This window comes from Periplaneta americana, chromosome 15 (assembly GCF_040183065.1).
Source record: "Periplaneta americana isolate PAMFEO1 chromosome 15, P.americana_PAMFEO1_priV1, whole genome shotgun sequence".
Lineage (NCBI taxonomy): Eukaryota > Metazoa > Arthropoda > Insecta > Blattodea > Blattidae > Periplaneta > Periplaneta americana.
Genome location: NC_091131.1, coordinates 157,713,376 through 157,739,686, shown reverse-complemented (window position 1 = coordinate 157,739,686; position 26,311 = coordinate 157,713,376). Strand labels below are relative to the sequence as shown.

Below are 26,311 nucleotides of genomic sequence, written 5' to 3'. Positions count from 1 at the left end.
TGAGCAGCTCGGAGTCGGAACACTGTTATTTCGGAACAGGAGGTTCCGACCTACTGTTCATTTTTGCAACAGTTCCGAGACCGGAACAGTTCCAAAATAACTGTTGTGTTATTTTTTACCCATCTCTATTGAGTACTAGTACAATCAATGCTTCCCTCTTTCTCTCCACCGCAAGTTATGACGTCACCCACTGGCAGAGATAAAATCCGAGATCTGTAACTCAACCATATCATGAAGTCAATGGACAATATACGAGTTTTTTAGGCATTGATGGTGCCTGTGATCAGAATTAACCAGAATCCTAACACTATGTTAATCCATGGCACTGTTGCAACTTGGACATGGAACAATATGGCCCTGAAAATAATATAAATAAGGATATAGAACAAGGTGGCTTTGCTGGTTTACAATGTTTCAAATTGAAATAATTTACTTCATGTTTTATTAATAGATAGCACATTCACCTAACCTCATAACAAAGATTCTGAAAGAAATGGACTTAGAACAATATGGTTCTAGACCATCGACATGTAACAATAATCACCTTATCTCACGAGGCAACTATTTATTTCTCTTGAGAAAACCTTAGACTGAATAAAGTATAAAAGATATCGATACCTACTATATCGTTCTCTTTTATTTGGCACTCTTTCAAGTTCACATTCTCAACTTTAGTACAAAAATATCACACAAATCAGAGATTTCATTACTTTCACTCACGAACAGCATTTTCTTCACTGTGGTTGATAAGCAAATTTATTTGCATCCAAAGTTCTTGTTCCAGATATTAGAAGATTGTTCATATGAGTCTGCTGTTGCATTGACGGCACTGAAAAATCAGGATGGAATGAATTTGTATGTTGATTAGGATGTCTGAATGATTCTACTGTTGGATACATCCACGAACTTCTTAAGGCTTTTTCTCGAACCTGAGATTTTTTTACTTGTGAATATATCATAGAACCTGAGCTTTCGTTTGGTTCGTTACTTGCTGGATAGCCAGGTGTTGTAGTATTGGATTGAAGCAAATTTGAATGAGCATTAGCCACATTGCGATATGGAACAGAATTACCATTCTGTGCTGATCGGTTACTGATCACAGAAGAAACAGGAGTGGAAAGAGAAGAAACATTTGATGGTGATATGTTGAGAGTGACAGACGGTGAACTGTTTAAAAATGGAAGTAAGGGTGCAGATGGATGAGGTACAGTGGATGTGACACCACTCTTCCTTAGTATCCAATCATCTTTAAAAACCTGAACAGTTAAAACTGATACAAGGTTGGAAAGTCGATCCACCACATGTGCCAAAACTAACTGCTCGTCTGCATCTCGACGAACTCGAACTTGAAGTGAACCAGCCTAAAAAGGAGATAGAGAGATATTTAATTTTAATATCCTTTGCAATGAAAGTACAGATTACTATAATTTTCATACATGAAATGTTAACTGAAGCTTTTGTTTCAATTATGTACCTGTTCAATTTTCTCTGTGAATGCATTAGTATCAACTTATTTCAATGTAGGACACAAATATATTGCACTAGATTTAAATACGTGAATTTGTGATCTTATAATAACCGTGCATGAATGTCAATTTTACATTACTATGAAACAAATGTATAAGACTGCTAAACTAATATCTGATGTCGGATTACTACTGAAACTCTAATAGATCTAATTATTACAAACAATCCTGACAGAATTGTAACATCAGGGCAGTTGCCTGTTCCTGGAATTTCCGCACACGACTTAATATTCACAGAGTATTCTCTCCAGTGCCCGAAAGCTGTAGCAAAATTCATTACATACAGAGATCTGAAACATGTCGACAATGATCAATTAATTTCCAATGCCATGGAATTGCCATGGCATACAATATTTAACTTAGTCACTGTTGATGAAAAATTGACTGCTTTTAATAAGCAATTATTTGATAAACATGCACCATTAAGGAAAAGACGTGCCACTCATCGTCCTGCTCCGTGGATGACTGATAACATACGTAACCTCATGGCGTCACGTGACGCTGCCTACAGGAAGTATAGACACGATAAATCTGAGGAAAATTTTTACAACTATAAAAAAATTAGGAACAGAACATTGCAAAGCATTAGAAATGCCAAACGCCATCACGCTCTCAGTCTTGTCAACCCCTCCATTTCCCCACGGTATCTTTGGAAGCATTTATGTGACATGGGAATAGGAGGTAAAACTACAGAAACTGAAATCCCAAACATATCACTTGATAAACTTAATCAGTACTTTACTTCACCACCCACCTCACAACCTGATAAACAACAAAAACTTAACACCATTAATACTCTCTTAGCCATTCCTCTTCCTGCTCGCGAAAAGTTTTTCTTCTCTAATATTACAGACACTGAAGTTAGGCAGGCTTTTAAAAACACTAGATCTACAGCGCAAGGCTTTGACAACATAAACATTGTTTTCATTAATAAATTAATCGATATCATGCTTCCTGTGACAACACATATTTTTAATTCTTCCATCATTACTTCTACCTACCCAAATCTTTGGAAAATGGCTTTAGTGCGTCCAACACCTAAAGTAAACACACCTGCATCTCCTAAAGACTACAGGCCAATCTGCATTCTTCCTGTTCTATCAAAGGCTCTTGAACGTATTCTCCATAAGCAATTAAGCAAATATCTGATTGAATTTAATATTATCGACCCCTTCCAATCTGGATTCAGAAGCGGGCATAGCACTTCCACTGCTTTACTGAATTTAACTGAAGATATACGAGAGGCTATGGATAAACGACTAGCAACAATATTAATTTTATTTGATTATAGCAAAGCATTTGACTCTGTTGACATGGATCTACTATTAACTAAACTTCGAGTGTTAAATGCACCCCTACCTCACTGGCCGCCAGCAGCGTGTTGTCTTTAATAATCGGTTCTCCTCCTGGCAGACAGTAGAGTTAGGATTTCCCCAGGGTTCGGTATTGGATCCATTGCTTTTCTGTCTCTATATTAACGATATCGCCAAGTCATTTAAATATTGCAGATATCATATTTATGCAGATGACGTTCAATTATACATTTCCACCAATCCTGATAGACTAAGTGACTGTATTAATAGACTCAATAAAGATCTCGAATCCGTTTCATCTTGGTCTCAACAATTCGGACTTAATTTAAATACAGATAAATCACAGGCTATCTTATTTTCGAATAAAGGATTAATCCCCGATATTAATAAGCTGAACCTTCCTCCTGTGACTCTGAATAAAGTGATCATTCCATTCAGTTCAACTGTAAAAAACCTGGGAGTTCATTTTGAATCTAACCTTACCTGGGACACACATATCAAACACACGTGCAAGAAAATATTTTCCACTCTTCACTCATTAAAAAGATTGTACCACTATCCAGTTAAATTAAAGCAGACGCTTGTACAGACTCTTATTATGCCTCATTTCGATTATTGTGACGCTTTATTTAGTGATCTCAGGGTGGATTTATCCCAGAAACTGCAACGTGTTCATAATGCGTGTGTTCGTTTCATTTGTAATGTCTGCTACTACGATCACATTTCGCCTTCTTTCGATAAATTATTGTGGCTCAGGTTAAATGAGAGGAGAAAGTTACATTCCCTTTCTCTCTTATACTGAATTTTGCACACCTCTACTCCCTCTACTCCCTGTTACTTATCTGTCCGATTCCACAGTCTTTCTCGGTATCATAACTTAAATACTCGGTCACAATATGATAACACGTTAGAAATACCACTGCACACATCATCTCTTTATTCTTCATCTTTCACTGTTGCTACTTCTCGTCACTGGAATTTTCTGCCGCCTGAAGTCAAGGGCTGCTGAACTTTAATTTCCTTTAAATGTAAATTAGAAAAATATCTTATGATGAGTTGCCAGACCTAATGCGTTGCAAATATTTAATGGAATGTGTTCCATTGTATTTATTTTTATTTGTTTATTTTTTTTGTTTCTTATTTTTATTGTGTAATCATGTAAATCATGTTTATTTATCACTTAACGCCAATATGTATCCCACTGTGTTGTTTTTTTATTATTAATCTATTTTTTGTGTACATTTTATTCAATTGTCGGTTTCAGGTTTAATTATGTAAATCCTACTTAAATGTAATCTAATACTAATACGTATGGACTATTCCATATGAAATCGGACAACGAAATACCATGACATGTCAGAATTGTCTGAAAATTAGTACAGATGTTTAGTATATGGGAACTAATAAATGTACAAATTTTGGCTTTCCTTAGCCCAGTAGTGTTTAAGATAAAATTCCTTAAAATTTAGCGTATTTTGTATTTTCTTCCTACTTTAAACACGTACTACTACGCCTGGCTTCCAAATAAAAAAATAAGCTATAGCTAATTTTGTAGTGCACATTTAAGTGCATTAATGGGGTGTAACACATATATTTTATTGTTTGTGCAAATTATGGATATACTGTTTTTTGTGATTTATAACTTGTTACCACCAAAAAACTATGGATATAAAATACTATAATATTAGTTATTGTTGAGACAAAAATCATACAATTTTTTTTAAAAAGCTATTTTAAATGAAAAGCCTTAAAATAAATATTTCAAATCTCGCTATAAAAATACGCACTCCCTGCAGCGTCATGCGGCGATGTGAGAGCAGCCAGAATATTCCTATCAGCTGGCTTTGAAACAGCTGGTATGTAGTCACAACACAAGGAATGAGACGAGTACATGACCCACCAGCCAGTCTTCTGCGTATATTATTACAGGATGACAGTAGATATTCATTTCCAGTGTTTGAAAGTTTTCTTTTATTGTGTTGCAGAAAATTCAACAAAAACTACTATATTAAGGTAAGATAATGATTACATATTGCCTTAAAAGCAAGACTTATAGATATCAATCATGCTATTACAGAATCGCTTTACAAAAATACATGTGCACATTATCAGTACTGAAAAGTCAAATCCTTTTTTATGGGGTGCCCAAAATGGAAAATCGTTTTAGGACAGATCGCTGCTCGAACCCCTTCCAACGATTACATAGAAAAAGGACCACAGAAAAGTTAAAGGTAGTGCCAAATCGGATATTGGAAAAGTTTAACATTCCCATAACTTTAAAAAAACTCTGTGAGAATGTGTAAAACTTGTTCCGTGCAATTATACAAGACCAGACCATCCCCTATGGATTATACCAGTACTTCTAATGAAACTTTTCTCCCATGCTGCCGATAGTGTTGAAGTAACCATCAGTAACAGATTAGTGTAGTAATTATGTAATTATTTTAGTATTCAGAGAAATACATCTTTCATTTCGAGTTGTTTTCAAATGCGTGAACTACTCGCATGACAGAGCTTACGAGCTGCTAGCATTGGCCAACCACGTGCACGCTCAGCTTGCTGTGGGATGGAGCCGCGCGGCAAAGAAATCCATGATGAGAATTGTTTTCTTTATTTTTTTTTCCACCCTTACCCAAAGAAAATTTTGGATCTGTAAACTGTGTTTTATTCTATATTAAGTCGCCCATATTGTCGTATTTTTATGTTTGAGCTATTTCGTCAAGGAAAAAAGTAAAATAAATAAATCTGCCTAGTCATGTAAATAATAATTTTTAAAAAATCCCTCCAAAGTCATTATATTACTCTCTGAGTCTGCTTTAAAAAGACATGTCGTTGAAAATTCTACCACTAAATGTCTCTGAGCAATGTTCTTCCAAAGCTAAGAATTTTATGAAAGTACAATAAATATTACGCTCTATAAAATGAAAAGTAATACTAGTTGGGGATATTTTAATTCACCATTAGGCTTGTCCAGTGAAGGCCTTTCAATGACAGAAGCACCGCTTTTTTTAAAAAATGCGAGATCAAATTTTCTGAAATTTTGTCCGATTTCACATGGAACAGCCCGTATACTAATGTGTTTATTTTTATTTCTACTGTGTACATTTTCATTGAATTATCGGCTTCTGTTTTTATGTGATTCATATTTGATTCTAACAACATTAATATGTATTCCACTATGTTTATTTTCATTTTATGAGGTAAATTTTTATGTAACTACCTCTTTTGATCTCATTATGTACCTAAATTGTATCAATATGTAATTAATTCTGATCCAGTTTTATGTTCAACTATGTAAGCAAGTGTTAATCCTGGTTGAGTGTAAGAGAAGGCCTTACGGCCTTAACTCTGCCAGGTTAAATAAAGCCATTATTATTATTAAACAGTAACAAATATAAATGACACTCAGGAGAAAATTAAACGCAGAATAAATATGGGAAATGCTTGTTATTATTCGGTTGAGAAGCTTTTGTCATCTAGTCTTCTGTCAAAAAATCTGAAAGTTAGAATTTATAAAACAGTTATATTACCGGTTGTTCTGTATGGTTGTGAAACTTGGACTCTCACTTTGAGAGAGGAACAGAGATTAAGGGTGTTTGAGAATAAGGTTCTTAGGAAAATATTTGGGGCTAAGAGGGATGAAGTTACAGGAGAATGGAGAAAGTTACACAATGCAGAGCTGCACGCATTGTATTCTTCACCTGACATAATTAGGAACATTAAATCTAGACGTTTGAGATGGGCAGGACATGTAGCACGTATGGGCGAATCCAGAAATGCATACAGAGTGTTAGTTGGGAGGCCGGAGGGAAAAAGACCTTTGGGGAGGCCGAGACGTAGGTGGGAAGATAATATTAAAATGGATTTGAGGGAGGTGGGATATGATGGTAGAGACAGGATTAATCTTGCTCAGGACAGGGACCAATGGTGGGCTTATGTGAGGGCGGCAATGAACCTCCAGGTTCCTTAAAAGCCAGTAAGTATTATTATTATTATTATTACTATTATTATTATTATTATTATTATTATTATTATTATTATTATTATTATTCACTACAGGAAATACTCGATATCTGACACAGTAAAAGCTATCTATTTTGGTACATTACACAGGCTACATGATTTCTTTATCACGCTTCCTCACTATAACAACAACTGATTAACTATTTTGGTGCTACAACAGGCGGATTTCAGGATTTTCATGCAAAACATAATTTTAGCATAAACAATGTAAAAAAAAAATTCAGACGAAAGTTACTACAATTCACTGAAAGTTTCATTTTGTGTTACTTTGAGAGCTTCAAATAAATACCAAATATGAAATAATTTAACAATTCAACATTATCTGGAATAGAAATAATAAAATAAGCAAAAAGAGTTAAAAAAAACTCAGCATAAAAAGAAATAAAATCGCTTCTATGTTTCTTCTTCTTGATAATTATTATTCCTCTCACCTATAACGACACATACTTGACTGTTCGTCATTCACCCATATGAAACCAGATGTGTAGACCAATTTACCGACAGAGCCATTGCCCACGGTGCACCATAGGAGACTGCTGGTTTAAGCTACACAAATGAGAATACGATGATGAAGATTTGTTGGGATGCCACAGAGGAACTAGACCTCCCGGAGAAAATTCCTGTCACCTGAATCACAGACTTGCCCAACACAAGTCATAAACTGGGGGTACACCAGAGATCAAATGAGTCCAGAGCTCTAGTCACTGGACTGTCATAGTGATTTCTTGATGATTATTTGAATAAGTATTTTCTACCAATAAAACTGTGAGACTTGATCAAACAGGTCTTGAGACTAAACTGCAGCTTGGTGGTGGTGGTGGTGGTGGTGGTGGTGGCGGTGGCAGTGGTGGTGGTGGTGGTGGCAGTAGTGACTAAAGGTACGGTCACACGTCGCTACTTTTGCTGCGCAACTTTTGTACTGCAGCTGCAAAAGTTGCATGTCGTGTTCACACGTAAGCCAAAAGTAGCACGCTGCATGCTACTTTTCATGCTGCGCAACCCGAGTGCAGCAAAAGTTGCAATTGGAGGTTGCGAGTCTGTTCACACACAAGTCACTACTTTTGCAGCTGCAGTCTTGCTGCAGGTTTCCATCTTCGTGTTGACTTCTCAATATACATTTTGTGGTTATGTTCGCATTATTAATAAACTCATGCGAAAGCTTACTTATCTATTACTTGCTTTTCTGTCCTAACTAGTATTCAGAAATTGGCATTATTTTTACTGTAAAGGTTGTAAAAACGCCTCTATACTTAAATGATAACCAACAGCATATTCACGTAATCAATGTTGGCAACCATCCTGTTTGAAACTACGCTACGGTAAATTAAAAAAAATGAATTATATCGTTAGCAAATGTACTAGGACTGTGTTGTGCATTTAGTAACTGTTACAAATAATTTATTTTCATCACATCTAACATTAAAATATATCCAAACAATAAAAGTATCATTGGCACATTTGGATGGCAACACTGGTCGCAACTGCAGCAAAAGTTTCAACAAAACCGATATCAACTCTGCAACTCTGAGAACCCTGTTCACACGTCACTACTTGTAAGCTGTGCGCAGCATGAAAAAGTAGCGGGCAGCAGGTTCAGCACCGTTGTTCACATGTCGCAGTACGAGAGTTGCGCAGTTTTTTGTACTGCAGCGCTGCAAAAGTAGCGACGTGTGACTGTACCTTAAGTCATAGTTTGTTTTAAACAAATTGTAAGAATTCAAATTATTAGCTAATATGATACATTTTTTTTTTCGAAAAAAAAAACATTTAATTGAAGTCCAACTAATTTATAAATAATTATTTATAAGGAATGGAATTATCACCAGTAATCTCACTAGAGGTTTCGATTTATCAAGAGAAAATCAAAACTCGAATGGGATTTAATTGACTATTACATGGTTCGAAGAAAGTATATAAAGATTAGCAGAAATAAAGTACTCTAATACAATAAAATATTAATTGACTTACTAAAATTCTATTGAACTAATGTTAGCTTCACCAAAACATTTGAACAGAGCCGCCATTTTCAGTTGAATATCTATGCAGGAAACAAATGATGACGCAAAGCATGTTTTATAGTACCATAAAGAATTTGCATTTTGAAATGTTGGCAAACAAAGAAACAAATGCTAGAGAAGTGATAAAAACAAACATATGCTAGGGAAGTGATAAAAATAAACAAATGCTAGGGAAGTGATAAACAGTCACGATTGGTTGAAACACGTCCTTTCGTACCATTTTATTGATCAAAAGCAGTATGACGTAGTAGAAGTGTAATAGTCATGTAAAATATTGTTCATTTCCTTTATTCATATTGTTGGAACTCACCATTTTCCCAAATGACAGGGTCCAGAAATGTTCATTTCTGAATTCTAGTACACCATCAATAGTCAAAGTTTCTCGCAGGCATCTGTCCAGTTGTCCAACAATGTGTGATGGCGTTGTCTAAAAATATTGAACGTGATCATTAAGAACAGTACTGTATATGCTTGCTTTACAATTCATTCAATTTCATTTTGCATGTCTCTGTAGGAAATTAATTTTCATAAGATGAACAACTGTTGTGTGACAAAAAAGAAAAAAAAAGTACGTATCCCTTATAACTTACTTGCAGTAGGACTTTTCCACTGTAAATGCCCATAGGAAACATTGTTGCAAATGTAATGGTTGCAATGGAGATGGCTACAAGAGTATCGACTGTATAACAGCTTCTGAAACATTTCAAATGTCTTTGTTACATAACTATGCAAAGATTTTGAAAATAATTTTAAACATTTAAAATACAGCAGTAGAGAAAGACCATATTATATGAGAGACAGTTCCGGGTGGATTGACATACTGCACTTTACCTACTGCTATTTGGCATAAAGTAATTAGACACATAACCTATTTTCATACAAGTATTTGGCTTATTTATTTTTCATCTAATTCAATTTGACACAACCTTGTACATATACTTTTTCTGGCATACAACTGCTTTGTTTCATTTGTACATTCACATACCATATTTTGGCATACTCTATTGTAATTGTATTGTGCACATTGTTAATAGTTCCTGTTGTAGTTTCTAAGGTTTCTCTCTCTCTCTCTCTCTCTCTCTCTCTCTGTCTGTCTCTGAGGCCGGGAGGGGAACATCCCTGTGCACTGTGACCTGCGGTCTACTGTGCGCCCCTGGGATGAGTTGCAAGCCCACCAACCGCACCCACGCCAAACCAACCTAACTATTAACACCCTGACGACCAGTCCCACCATCCCTCGAAATCCGTATACCATTCCATCCCCAACGGCCCCCTCCACATTCCTCCCTCAAACAGTCTGAGGTGTAAACCAGTTCCACTGCTGGGTCACCAGCTACCATGCTTGGCATATCCATGGAGGTCAGCTGAGAGTGTCAGCAGTTTTGGAGGGCTTCCGCAGACACGATCTGAAAACCAAGGACGAGAACCGGAATGACGAGGAAAGGATGTTGAGGGAGGAAAGGAAGTGGCGAGAATAGTGGGGTTCCATACGCCTGATAAAGTAACCTGATATTCATCAATAGGAGTGAGAGAGAACCCCCAAAAAAACCTCACCCAGGCAACTTGTCCCAAGTGGGGAATCAAACCCCGACCCGCTGGGTTCAGGAGCGAAGACACTACAACGAGACCACAACGGTGGACAGTTTCTAAGATTATTTGTCTTTGTTTAAAAATTATAGAGGTTTCGGAATTATGAAGAATTATGGAGGGTGAATTTACATAAACAACAAGAGGAGAGCAACATTTATCTTTTAGGGGATTCTTATATCATAAGCAGAGAACGAACAACAATAATAGACGTTCGTATTGGTTGTGCATCAGGAAATCAATGTGCAGACGACGAGCAATCACTGAAGGTAATACACCAACAGTCTAAAATCACACAGTTCACAATCAAATGTGGAAATGATATTGGCAAAAAGGATAGTAGCAAACGTAAGGTGAAATGCTAGAGAACACCCAGAAGAGCCACCAGTAATAACTGTACGGGAGAATCTAGAGAAAGTTGAAGAAGGGCTATTAACAAACCTTCCTCAAAGGAATTCCCTTAAACAGTTAATTATTAACAGTCGCCACCAAGCAGAGTTACTGCCAAATCCCAGAAATATAGCTGATCTGCATGATATTGCCCACGATTACACACTTACGTTGAGAGGAGAGCAGTTTTTTATGTATGAGAACTTAAATGAATCAGGTGATAAGATATTAGTATGACGCCTAGGACAATGTGCAGTAAGGCTAATGGATGGGACTTTTAAAATTTCATCAACAATATAAACTCAAATATTTACTGTACATGGTTTGTATGAAAGTCCTGCATTTCCCCTGATTTTTGTGCTTGTCTTCTAAAGAAAGCAAAATAATACAGTCTTGAACCCTATGATCATATTGGTCAGGGTTTCAAAACTTCTTTTCTGAGGTCTTTCTGAGAATAGAAGACGTGAGAAATTAGATACTTCTTTAATTTGGTCCTAAATAATCTTACGTTTTGAGTTTGAATTTTTATATCCGTAGGGAGGCTATTAAAAATGTTTACTGCCATATAACACACTGCTTTTTGATAGCATGGTAGACTTGCTGATGGAGCATGAAAGTAACTTTCTGATGCATATTTATGCTATGACCTGTTGAATTCATTACAAAGTTTTCACTATTACATAAAGGAAATTTATTCTTGAAAAAATATACTGACAAGCCATGGGCATTATTTGCAATTTTTTTTTAATGTTCCTACACGATTCCCTAAATCTGGCACCTACTACAGAGCGTTCGCCTACGGGTGAGGCCAGGAAAGCAGCATGTACTGATATGCCGCTTTGTGCGCGCAGTTGTTGAGACACACTCGACAATCAAGGACATCAAGGTCGACAAGTTATCAGTTGTGAGCCAGATGTTGCAGTATTTAACACGTACAGTGCAGTTTCTTGACACAGTTGCTTAAATATTCAGCGTGTGTGTAAAATTTGTTAACAATGCAAAACGCAAAATTCACGCTTGAACAGAGAGTTTTTATGTATGATGCATATGTGAAAACAGTCATGTAGAGAGGTGCGTAGGCAATTTGAAGTGCAATATCCGGGTCCTCCAATTCAGGGTAGAGAAACCATTAGATGTCTTGTTAACAAATTAAGGACAACAGGGTCGATAAATGCTACAATTCCTAAGCAAAAACAAAGAGTATTGACGGGAGAAAAAATTGATGAAATCAGTGCATCATTTACACGCTCTCCTAATAAATCTCTAAGACGTGTTTCACAGGAAGTTAGTGTTTCAAAAACATCAGTCTTTACTGCTGCTAAACTTTAAAATTAAAACTCTACAGAGTATAGTATAGAAAGCGGAAGCTTACGGATAGACGATTCCCGCAAGCGACACAGCAGGCAGGCCGCTTTCCTGGCCCCACCCATAGGCGAACGCTCTGTATTATTCTAATTACTCAATTTTTTTTGTATAGTAGGAATATAAATACTGTTTCTGTCTGCAGAATTTCCCCAGAATATTAATTAAAAACTCATTACCGAGTGAAATGCAAAGTATAATGTTTTTAAGATATTGATATTTACTATCTCTTGCATAGATCTAATATGCTGAATTTAGTTTGGGAGTAATTTCTTTAATACGATTTTTCCAATTTATACATTATAATATCATTCACCCATATGAAGTCAGTTATGTAGACCAATTAATTTACCAACAAAGACTGGTCTACACCACCCAGGATAATATTGTAGTAAAGTGCTAATAACCTGATCAACTCCTAATAAACAGATAATGCAGTGGTGCAGCCAGAATTTGGTTCTGGGGGAAGGCTTTCAAAACTGACTAATACACAGAGCAACAAAACTTTAATGTTTCATTAATTATAATTATTAAAGCTTGCATGAAACAGAACTCCTCATTGGACTAAATAGGTCCTCAACTGAACAAACAGAAATCCATTCGCTGCTGAGTCCATAAGGCTACAAATGCAGCATATGCTTTCGTGACAAGAATGCAGTCATGTACATGCACAATCTGTTATCACGATATGCCAGTGCCATCAAAAAAGAAAAAAAAACTTTTTGAATACAGTTCATTTTGTCACACTTTTTTTAATGTAGGCATGTTGAATTTCATTTCATCGCACTTTTTTAATGTAGGCATGTTGAATTTCATTTCATCGCACTTTTTTTAATGTAGGCATGTTGAATTTCATTTCATCGCACTTTTTATGTAGGCGTGTTCAGAATTCAACAAGCTTGGTTTGGCAACACAGTAAAGTGTACACTACCATAATCTATCTCGTAGGTTTAGTAACAGTACAGAGTAGCGCATTTTAGTGAATTTATTTTAAACAAATGTTCTTTTAGAGATTTAAATAAGTATGTGTATTTTAACATATTATGATTTTATAAAACATGGACTTAGAAATAATCAAAAGTAACAGAGGGCAATTCATGAAAGCTTATAATGAAACAGACCATAAGAAATACAAACTTTTTCAAACATTTACAAAACAGGATACCATGACTATGAAATCATTACATCATATCTAATTAAAAAACAAAAAAATTCGTACAACATTGAAACGAAAGGCAACAGGTGATTTATATCCAAAACCCTTAAAGTTGATTAGGGCCAAAATTAAACAAAATAATAATTTTGAAGTTCCTTTTTCTGAAATTGATTCGTTCAGGCAGGCAATTTATACGAAACTTTGTAAAATGTAAATGTCAAATTATTTTATCTCGTTATACATCTAACCATCAGCACATTGTTTGTTTTTTCTATACTTTGTATGGTTTTAAATTTTATGTTACATGTATGTTCTTAATTGCATATGGTTACACTGCCTATCATATTAAGTTTTTCAAACATTTTTAACGATTGTATTTAAACCAGAAATCATAAGTGTTCATTATGTGTCATTGCTTCGATGAGACCTGAGGATGCCATATTCATGTCGAAAACATCCGTCTGTCATTATGTACCATTTCATGTAATAATCTAATGGTTTAATTTTGATTATTGATAAGTAATTCTGACGGTAATAAATCCATACATATTTGTAATTTTATTAATTTTTCTTCTGTTAATTGAGTCATTTTTAAAGTCGTCACGATTTTTTAAGCACTGACAAAAATGAGGTTATTCGGCATGCATGTTGTCAGTTATTTTGAAATAACTCAAGTTTTTATCACAGGAAATTGAATCTTGGCTCAAGTAAAAGCCAATGAAATTATCTTTTATTTAATATCAGTTTGCTTTTCTTCAAAATCTAAACGTACCAATTAATTACTAAAAATGATGTTTAATCTCAATTATGACTCACTGTACACCAAGCTTTTGCTTCCTTATTATTACCAAAAAATCTCCTTTAAATTCCCTACAAGTATCAAGAGGTCTCAGGATGGAGCAGCTGCAGGACTTTAAGTAAATATTTATTTTATTCAGCAAGTAGCGGCTGTAGGCTACTTCCATCCATTCCATCACGCACTTATCTGAACTCATTGCATACTGAATGTCAGCAAGTATCTTTGAAGGACAAAGAAAGGGTGGTATTTGATAAAATGCTTTTACCAATAATTTGGTGCGATATTTGTGCGTGAATGGAGCTAGTTTGTACATCCTGTTCTATCTCTAAAGAAGAAATATTCTTTCATGGAACATTTAATCTTTATTCAAGTAGCTCAGGCATGTCAAAACCCTGCACATTGTGCAGTAGTCTCTGTGCGATGTGCACTTTCTATTCCCCTACCTGGAGGGAGTGAATCGCCTTGGAAGGGAACGCAACAGGGCTATACAGACCTGCAACAGCATATCAGCTTTTCTTTCAGTAACTCAGTTTCAGTACGGGTACTGATTTGGCTGTCTGTGAATGAGCTATGAATTATGATAAATAAAGTGAGGAGTTCACAGATAACGAAGAAGGGAAATTATGAATCATATAACATAATTGTTATAATGTTTTCCTCAGCCAACAATAATTATTCTAAAATGAAAGGTTTTGATCAGCCCATGTCGAGGTGTTGTGACAGTTTAAATCAGAATAGTAAAGTTAATCAGTACTCTCATGGCAAAACGAACTTGACATTGGCGTTGTTTTAGAATCTGTACTAACACAGCCATCAAAGATTAGACGACTTGCGACTTTCATTTCATAAGCTGGTAAGTGATGAGAATATTGTGAGGAATATATTAAGGCTCTTGAGATTGTAAGCAACTATTTGCAAGGCGGAAAAATTTTCTGGAAAAATATATAATGGCAAATTTTCTGTCTCACGTCACTATATTATGCTAATATACTTACATTAATAAATCTTTAAACCTGACATAAATAGAATATCGTCACTCCACAGCTTGTGAACTACACTTTTAATTTCTTTCAGTAATGCTTCCAACTTGTCGATACTTGCTCTCAACGTTTTCTAAATAAACTATATGTGAATTTAAATTCTAAGCTTAATTTATATAATTTATTAATATTAATGTTAATTTATATTGACATACAGCAAGAAAATTATTTCAGTGTAAAAACTTCACAATTTCCTACTGCATGTAATTAATTGGGAGTATATTTTCTTTAACATTTGTGTACAAATAGTCCCAATAAATAATAATTCTTGACGAACAATGAAAGAATAGGGTCTATTATTTAAAATAATTAGTACCTACTACGTAAAATGAAATACTGTGTTCGTTTTTTGTTGTTTCGAAATTACTGTAATATTCTTTTTCTTCAAATACTGTATAAAAATCATATTAATAAATTATGCTTTACAAACCACTACTTTGTGAAGTATAACTGAATAAGCCTAAAGTATCTTGTACTGCAATTGTCAAATATAGTCACTGATAATAACCGTGTTTTTTTTCCTTCTGCTAAGTGTATTTATGATGTCCAAATGCCTATTTAATCCAACCCTAGAAGCGCAGAATAGATTATTGTACACCTCTCCAGCTAAGAACTGGTAAGAGCAACCCTTGAATGATGCAGTCCGCACAGACCAGCGATCCGCGCACATAACTGCACATTCAGAGTCTGATTTCTGACATGCCTGAAGTAGCTTGTCGTGAACCGCTTTTGGGTAAGCAACTGCCTGTATGTAGACTTGTACGAATGTTATAATACAATAAAGCAATGGCAACAGTGTCGCTATCAGTATTTTTTTAACAATTAATCCTCATTTAATTAAAAAATGTATCGAAATATCATAATTAATACGATCCAAAGCAGATAAATAGCAATTTCTTACAAGACTGAACACAGTATTATACTGTGGATGGAATGGAAAGGGTACTGAAATTCACGGTCAGTCTGGTCTATTTCGAGCACTGGTTATGTTGTGAGTGGTCACACAGTTGCGTGTCATCTTATCACGCTTCATATCTAACAACGATCCATCCTCACCCTGCTTACAAATTACATTCTTTCTTTACAGACTTAGTAATTTGTTTTTCATCTGTTTCAAATATCGTATTTCTTTTTTGTGTTTAGGAAAACAGCAGGTTTTCTATTAAGTCTCTGAAAATAACAGGTAGTGTTTTCAGACTGACAGTTAATTAACAAAGAGGTTTTTATCCTGCAGCCAGAAGAATGGATTCATACATGTGCATTTGTTTACATGCGAGACAAAATTTAATGAAAGTTAGTTAACACTACACACTTCTTAGTGACGGACTGTTATTATGAAGTTGAAAAAGGTGGTATGATTTATTGTGAAATTTGTGCGTGAAGAGAGCTAGTTTGTATGAGATCATTCGGTCTAACTTTAAAATTGAACAATGAGTGCCATGCAGCCTCAATTCGATGTCTGTTTTAACCTCTTTAATTTAGGAACGTATGGAAAGAAACGTGCAAAAAATTAAAGATGAGTGCTTTCAGTTATGCTTGAAAAGTTGAACAGACCAGATAGGCCTATTCAACTGACTCCACATCTCAAAATATATCATTCTTGTCGCATACGAATTTAAAAAATGTCTCATGCAAATTCAATACCAGGCACATAATCATACCATGCATTCTTACTGGTCTCGAAACAAATTATATCAGAGAAAGTGTACCCAGGGTAGTCTAATTCAGATACTCAAAAATTGTTTAAGTTAGTGTGTAAAAATATTTGTACCTGTGAACTATGACATACCGGTAATCCTAGTATATTATAAACAATTATTAGTGACTTTTGTTACATGATAACTTGTAATATTAAACCCATATTAAGGATCACACCTTCCGCAGTTCCAGCCATATTTCGGTGAGTACTAAATGTAATAATAGTTAATTCATATATATTCCATTGCTTCTCCATCTTCAAATTTTTCCCATAAATGAAGTTACATATGAGGGTTGTTAGGTATCTTTAAAAAAAAAAAATCTCAGTGTAACCATAATGAAAACTTTTTTCTGAGAAAAAGGTAATAACACAAAAACAAATATTGCTATGAAATTGTGGTACAGGCAGAAAAGACTGTTTAATTTCCTTCAAAATGAGCTATCATTTGTTTTTCTGCGATGAATATAACCAGAGTTACGGTAATTTAAATTTTATAGCGCACTCCAATCTAGGCTTTTCACGCGCAACTACGAAACTCTATAACTTCGAAAATATAGTCGCAATTTCGTAAATAAAAAATACAGGTCTAATGAATTTCGTCATAGAATCTACCCCAAAAAAAAAAAAAAAAAAAAAAAAAAAATCCACAGCATCTTAAGTGTTGCAATTAAATCAGTGTTCGACTTGGCATGGAATGCCTCACACTGGACTCAACAGCTGATGCCTTGCTCATGCTTGTTAACGGAATTAATGTGCTTAATATGGCCTATATATTATAATATACATTTTTGTATAATTTTTTTACTTGTTCAACATCTCAAAGCTACAATCTGACAACATAAGAGCTATAGAATACAATAAATGAAATGAAATCTACTTACATTAATGGTTTTTCATGAAGTTGTAAAAATTTCTATGGTTAAGTACTCTTTGTCCCTTGTGGCAGCTCACGAAAGGTGAGAAGATATATAAATTTATATAAGTTACATTATTAGTTAAGATTTTTCTGGACCGCATACATAGAACTCTAGAAACAGCATTCACTACATGCTACTTGGCCCTTATAAATTACAACAGCCAACAATGTGTTTCGGTTCACCTATGTCTTTTGGAATATGCATGATAAGACTTTCTTGTGTTAAATTCTAATGTACCTTGTTTACATGGTTCGACCTTTTATGGGTCATCCTCAGAATTGGTCATTGTTGGTCTTGACACCTCTTGTTTTGTTTCCTGTGAGGGTGTGTTCGTGTGGTGTAATGTAGAGTCAAAAAGTGTGTGTGTTCTGAAATTGAGTTGTGTGTTGAGAATTGGGGTATGTTTTCGTGTGTCTATATATTTCATATTGTTCTAGTGTGTTTAGTTTCTGCCTATTTGGTTGGATGTGTAATATTTCCATGTCTGTGTTGATGTCTCTGTGGGTATGGTTAGCATTTGTGACGTGTTCTGCATATGTGGAGGTGTTTTGTAATTTTGTTATGGCTGTGATGTGTTCTTTGTAACGTGTTTGAAATGATCTGCCTGTCTGTCCTATGTAGAAGTTGTTGCAGGTGTTACATTTGAGTTTTTATAAGCCTGTGTGGTTGTATTTGTTTGTGTGTGTTGAGATGTTTTTCTAGAGTGTTATTTGTTCTGTATGCGATGTTGTAACACCTACAACAACTTCTACATAGGACAGACAGGCAGATCATTTCAAACACGTTAAAAAGAATACATCACAGCCATAACAAAATTACAAAACACCTCCACATATGCAGAACACATCACAAATGCTAACCACACCCACAGATACATCAACACAGACATGGAAATACTACACATCCAACCAAAAGCCAGAAACTAAACACATTAGAACAAAATGAAATATACAGACACAGACAACGAAATTCTCAACACACAACTCAATTTCAGAACACACACACACACACACACACACACACACACACACACGCTTTGACTCTACATTACACCACATGAACACACCCTCACAGGAAACAAAACAAGAGACGCCAAGACCAACAACGACCAGTTCTGAGGATGACCCAAAAAAGGTCGAAACATGTAAACAAGGTACGTTAAAATTTAACACAAGAAAGTCTTATCATACATATTCCAAAGTGATACAGTGTTAAAAGTTGTGTAATCAAGATGTACTATGTCTTTCTATGAATATATGTGATTCAATCAAGTTCGAGTTGTCAGTGGTTGGTTGAGAATGTTATTTTAAATTTAAAGTAACATAGTATGTCAGTATGTTTCATTACTGCACTAACAACTAACAGCCATTGCACTTCCATTAGAAATGCAAGGTTGTGTGCAATAAGCATAGGCACTATGTGGGTGCTCTGGGGCTCAAACACTCAACGGATATATTTAATGGGTGCTGAGCTCTCACTGAATTTTTGTGCTGAAAATTTCGATTTCTACTTTCACTTTCGTGCCACCAGGTTAAATAAATAAATACTGCTACCACTACAATATGGTAAAAAAACAGCTATCAATCGAGTATTTTTCAGCGCAGTGTACAGCACCATTCATCAGTATTCCCAGTCAAAGTTTAAAATCCTATTCATTGACCATTTTGAATTGGTTCCACTCAGTTATTGCACAGATAAGTACACTTTACCAGTTTTACTTGAAACATACTCATTCTATAGGGCACGGAGAAACAGACTTATGATAAACAATTAGTTATTTCAGAGCAAGCTGATGATATATAATTAATTATTTCAAAGCATATTTGCTTTTATGCATACCATATATGTTGTACACAAGCAGAACTTGAAAGGATGTAAAATTATGAGAGAGCAATCCCTCCTCAGATTATATCTTAAATCCGTAGTTATTTCAGAGCAAGCTGATGATATATAATTAATTATTTCAAAGCATATTTGCTTTTATGCATACCATATATGTTGTACACAAGCAGAACTTGAAAGGATGTAAAATTATGAGAGAGCAATCCCTCCTCAGATTATATCTTAAATCCGTAGTTATTTCAGAGCAAGCTGATGATATATAATTAATTATTTCAAAGCATATTTGCTTTTATGCATACCATATATGTTGTACACAAGCAGAACTTGAAAGGATGTAAAATTATGAGAGAGCAATCCCTCCTCAGATTATATCTTAAATCCGTTAAAATGTCCACAATTTAAAATATGTGACGATAATTATTTACTTTTACTGCTTTATATCACTGTCAAAGTGTGAGCACCCATTGAAAAAAAAAGTCGGCACCTATGGATTCAATGTTGAAATCTTAGATAAGATACTAATGAACTGGGTTTCTTGAATGACATGAACTGAATTGCATTGTTTCCTTCAATTTTTCACAGTTGTATAGAAAAAACAAACAATAAATATTAATATATACAGTATATATATATATATATATATATATATATATCAAAACTGCCCCCCATTGAGAATAGCCCTTACGGACTCAGCATACCCTCAAAATAAATTAATATACATATGTAAACATAGATTTTAAATTTTAAAGAAGGGAAACAAAGAAAAGGGCGTGAAAAATTACAATTGCTATTAATGTGGCACCATGTGATTAATTAGGATTTGGCAGGATTTTTTTAACACAATTATCACAATGTGATCCCTCAGAGATGTTGGCAGAGCAAACTGCCGTCGAAATTATTAAAAAAAAGCTGGTATAGTCCCTCGAGCACCTATGAGCAAGCCGAATACCTCAACGTGAATTAAGGCATATTTCAGCTTGAAATAGTTGACTGTAGGCTCATAGATCGACTTCTTCTCAAGGTGGACCTCGGCTGACTGATGACATTCTGCTTCAAAACATATCGTGGGGTCCACAATGATGCCCTGTTTAGTGTCATTATTGTACGCTAAAATATCTACTCGTCTCGTTGACCCATTTTCAGCTAGACAGGAGATTTCTTCTTCTACTATCCAGCCCGTATTTCTTAATGCGGCAGCAATTTTGGATCTTATAAGATGATGTCTAGAGTTCCTCAAGAGCAATCCCTGTTCACAGAATCCCAAGACGTGTGCTAAAGTTTCAATCTCCGGAAAATCTTCAGAAAACATATTATGTGTCTTTCTCCTGTTAAATTTTACATTACCAGCCTGTTATCGGCCATCTTCAGACTGGTTGTTGCTGGTCTTGTTTGTGTTTCCTGTGGGGGTGTGTTTGTGTAGTGTAATGTGGAATCAAACACACACCCACAGGAAACACAAACAAAAGGTGCCAAGACCAGCAACTACCAGTTCTGAAGATGGCTGATAGGCTGAAACATGTTAACGAGGTAATGTAAAATTTAACATGAGAAAAACACATAAAACGTTTTCCGAAGTGATATAGTGTTAAAAGTTGTGTAATCAAGATGTATAATAATATGTCTTACTACTTACCTTAACTGAATAAGGAGATCTGTAAGAAATAAGGCAATAGCTCCAGCACAGGCTACCAGCAGCATGGGGTTTATTCTAGGTAACAGAAGCCCACTGAGAACTGGGATCACAGAGCATATGCTGTAAAAAATAAAGATTCAAGAGATACTTTTAAACATTTGTCGAAACATTACTCCTAGACTGTATAGCTTTCTATGACTAACACAGCATGTCTGTCTAACAACAAACAAGTATTAAATGTAGATTCATTTTCCGGGCTGAGAGGCCGTGGTCTATTAGTTGGTTTTATACCAGACGTTTCGTCTGCAACTGCGGCAGACATCTTCAGTGGAGTGGTATCCGAGGTCGCAAGACTCTTCTCGGCGTACCTGAGGCAACTGATCCTGTGTCTGGTTGTGCGGGCGTATTTATAGTGCGGCTCACGGGCCGAGGCCTGTTGTCGCTGCGGTCCACGCCGCTTTGTTCGCTGCTCCCGTTCTGGGTTCCGTCCTTTTGTTGTAGTGGCTTCTTATCTGTTCTGTTTAGGACCGGGTACCAACACTTGTTTAGCTTTACGCCTTCTTCCTTGCGATTAAAGTTGTTGTTATGTTTATGTATTTCGATCGCTTCTCTATGTAGGCGGGGGAAGAAGTGCGTCGTCGTGCTCAAGATGTCCGTGTCCTTGAATCTTATGTTGTGATCGCCCTCTTGATAGGCATGTGCTGCCACTGCCGATTTGTCGATCTGTCCTAGGCGGCAATTCAGTCAGACTGACAGAACATAATAGGAATTGCCGCCTAGGACAGATCGACAAATCGGCAGTGGCAGCACATGCCTATCAAGAGGGCGATCACAACATAAGATTCAAGGACACGGACATCTTGAGCACGACGACGCACTTCTTCCCCCGCCTACATAGAGAAGCGATCGAAATACATAAACATAACAACAACTTTAATCGCAAGGAAGAAGGCGTAAAGCTAAACAAGTGTTGGTACCCGGTCCTAAACAGAACAGATAAGAAGCCACTACAACAAAAGGACGGAACCCAGAACGGGAGCAGCGAACAAAGCGGCGCGGACCGCAGCGACAACAGGCCTCGGCCCGCGAGCCGCACTATAAATACGCCCGCACAACCAGACACAGGATCAGTTGCCTCAGGTGCGCCGAGAAGAGTCTTGCGACCTCGGATACCACTCCACTGAAGATGTCTGCCGCAGTTGCAGACGAAACGTCTGGTATAAAACCAACTAATAGACCACGGCCTCTCAGCCCGGAAAATGAATCTACATCTATAGACTCCGGCCGTGAAAGCCTACACTGCAAAACAAGTATTAAGTTCCTCTCAAATTATGGACATAAATTTCTAACCCTCATTATAGCTTCTGCAAGAAAAAAGTTGTAGAATTATATCATAGTTTTAAAATCTAAAATACTTTTAACTGAATGCAAAGCAATCAATAAATTATGCTGTCACTTTATTGCAGATGAAATAACATCCTTCCTAACAATATCGGTCCACATTATATTTATTTACGAGCAAAATAGCTCTGCCAGAAGAAAATGGAATAATGTGAAGATAGGAAATGTGTCTCAGTGAAACATACAGCAGAGTCCGTATAGGTCAGTTTCTATCTGATGCTTTTCCAATTCACTGCGGGCTAAAGCAGGGAGATGCACTATCACCTTTACTTTTTAACTTCGCTCTAGAATATGCCATTAGGAAAGTTCAGGATAACAGGCAGGGTTTGGAATTGAACGGGTTACATCAGCTTCTTGTCTATGCGGATGACGTGAATATATTAGGAGAAAATACACAAACGATTAGGGAAAACACGGAAATTTTACTTGAAGCGAGTAGAGCGATCGGTTTGGAAGTAAATCCCGAAAAGACAAAGTATATGATTATGTCTCGTGACCAGAATATTGTACGAAATGGAAATATAAAAATTGGCGATTTATCCTTCGAAGAGGTGGAAAAATTCAAATATCTTGGAGCAACAGTAACAAATATAAATGACACTCGGGAGGAAATTAAACGCAGAATAAATATGGGAAATGCGTGTTATTATTCGGTTGAGAAGCTCTTACCATCCAGTCTGCTGTCCAAAAATCTGAAAGTTAGAATTTATAAAACAGTTATATTACCGGTTCTTCTGTATGGTTGTGAAACTTGGACTCTCACTCTGAGAGAGGAACATAGGTTCAGGGTGTTTGAGAATAAGGTGCTTAGGAAAATATTTGGGGCTAAGCGGGATGAAGTTACAGGAGAATGGAGAAAGTTACACAACACAGAACTGCACGCATTGTATTCTTCACCTGACATAATTAGGAACATTAAATCCAGACGTTTGAGATGGGCAGGGCATGTAGCACGTATGGGCGAATCCAGAAATGCATATAGAGTGTTAGTTGGGAGACCGGAGGGAAAAAGACCTTTAGGGAGGCCGAGACGTAGATGGGAGGATAATATTAAAATGGATTTGAGGGAGGTGGGGTATGATGATACAGACTGGATTAATCTTGCACAGGATAGGGACCGCTGGCGGGCTTATGTGAGGGCGGCAATGAACCTTCGGGTTCCTTAAAAGCCATTTGTAAGTAAGTAAGGAAATGACACTGGAAGTTTGCATTCGAACATTCATAACAAGAGTTAAAGTGGTCATTCCATGTAATGTGAACCAATTTTTTTATTAACTTTTTACCTTAGGTTATCGGATATTTATGACATATGGTGAGCTTACAAGATGACCAGAACTGAGCATAAAATTTTAATTTTACTATTTTAACTCATCCCATTTTTTTATTTATAATGGTTAAAAAAATTATAAAAAAGAAAAGAGATTTCGGTCACGCATGAATACATAAAAGCATAATTTTCTGAGGCCAGAATAAAGATATCTGAAGAAAATAAAACCATTCTGCTCAGATTTTAACAGGCATTTAGTTTATGTATCTTCAACAGAGGAAGTTCTCCTCAAAATATGCGATTGGTTCTCAGCCATTAAATTAGTATTAATCTGTAACAAAACTAACATAACCCAATTTAAATCATGCTCAAATTCAACCTCGCAAATCTCAAGCACAATAATTAATAACAAGTCCGCTAACAGAAACAACAACCAAATTCCTTGCCTTACAAATCCATAGTATATTGAAAAAATCATATTAAAGAAATTGCCCCAAACTAAATTCAGCATGTTTTGCTATTAGATCTATGCAAGAGATTGTAAATATCAATAAGTACCTTAAAAACAATATACTTTACATACTTCCACACGATAATGAGTTTTGGAATAATATTTGGGGAAATTACTGTATACAGATAGTAACAGTATATTCCTAGTACAAAAAAGAGTAATTAGAATAACAGTAGGTGCTAATTTCATGGAATCCTTAAAAAAAAAAAAAAAAAACTATAAATAATGCCCATGGCTTGTCGGTACATTTTTTCATTAATAAACTTCCTTGTATAGTATGTAATCATGAAAACTTTGTAATTAATTCAACAGTTGACAACATAAATACTCGTCAAAAAATGACTTTCATACTCCATTGGCAAGTTTATCATGCAATCAAAAAGCAGTACATTATATGACAGTAAACATTTTTAATAGCCTCCCTATGGATGTAAAAAAAATCAAACACTAAACATAAGATTATTTAGGATAAAATTAAAGAAGTAGGTATCTAATATCTCATTTCTTCTATTCCGTAGATGAATTAATGACATTCAACAACACTGCATGAATATTTCTGTCTTGTATTAAGTATCAATACTAACTCCTTGTATTATACTAGTATCAGTGCTGAAGTTGGAAAATCTTTTAGGAGGAACTGTGCAATTACAAACCCATAAATTAATAAAAAATGAATGTTTTCTTAATTTTACAATAGAAAAAAGGATAACAAATGTACCTTTTAACATAAATCAGAACACAAAATATATTTAGAATAATATTAATTTTTAAAACATAATACCGTATGAATTTAACTTATATATTGTGACAGTCAGTTGAGTAATTTCTAGATGGCATGAATCAAGCAATCAGCTGAACTCAAACACGGTATGGTAACTTTTGTTTCATAGTCAAACAAACAAGCCTTTGCCAAATATCAAATATCCTTTCCACATGTATACACAGTGAATATTACACCCACATTATTAGATTCGTGAGTTATATCATTAACTAAACTAGAAACAGATACTGGTAGATTAGGATTAGGTACACTCTAAAGGCATGGGAGGAAAAACATGAGAAAACAAAAAGATAGTACTGGTATGACGAAAAATTTTGGTACAGCTTTACTGCATGTCTGCCAAGAAGACTTTTTAAGCTGGTGATTTTTTATTTCCATCAGTATAAATAGGAGGAAAATATTGCACACATGCGAGCACACCACAATCATACACATAAATAATTACCTTTGACTGATATCTGAGACATGTTCTTGCAACCAACTGGACGAGGATGCTGCTATCACATGATCTAATGCAGCATTGTTACAACCATAAATGACGACAATGTGACTTACAAAAGCAATGCATGTTCCAATCATTAGCCGACCACTAAAAAAAAAAAAATAATTACATTTTTAGGAACATAATTTAAAGGAACCACAAAAATATGAAATAATAACAAACAACTTTTAAGTAATTGTATAATTATATTTTCCATATCAGTGGTAATATCACAGTCTAGTATGTACAGTCGCGAAGCTCAATACGTAGTAAATATGCAAACATTAGGTAATTGCTCACCACTAGGATCGCTAATATCGCCTCATTACAGGCAATGCAAAATAGTACCATCACAGTCTATTGTTTCTAGCACCCTCAAAACTCAAGCTTCGTGTCTGTATAAATACAATAACGTATCAATATTAAATCTTCTTATATTCTTGTGCACATTAACTAATATAACTTAGTTTCTTAATTAATTTTATCCTAAATTTTATCCACTGCTGAGCAAAGAAGGGCAACAGATAAATTCATGTTTAATTAACAGAAACGCTATTTACATGCC

At 35.4% G+C, this 26,311-nt stretch overlaps 1 protein-coding gene across 3 annotated transcripts in view; it reads right to left on the bottom strand.

Moving 5' to 3' along the window:
* Window positions 1-615: 615 nt before the first annotated feature.
* Window positions 616-26,311, bottom strand: part of LOC138715482 (zinc transporter 6-like) — an 80,249-nt gene continuing 54,553 nt past the window's right edge. For all 3 annotated transcript variants that reach the window (XM_069848427.1, XM_069848428.1, XM_069848426.1), the window contains exons 6-10: window positions 25,711-25,854; window positions 21,306-21,425; window positions 9,471-9,573; window positions 9,191-9,307; window positions 616-1,361 (exon numbers count right to left, since the gene is read on the bottom strand). In XM_069848427.1, coding sequence (XP_069704528.1) covers window positions 735-1,361; window positions 9,191-9,307; window positions 9,471-9,573; window positions 21,306-21,425; window positions 25,711-25,854 — 1,111 coding nt within the window. In that variant the 3' untranslated portion in view covers window positions 616-734. The remainder of the gene's footprint in view (window positions 1,362-9,190; window positions 9,308-9,470; window positions 9,574-21,305; window positions 21,426-25,710; window positions 25,855-26,311) is intronic.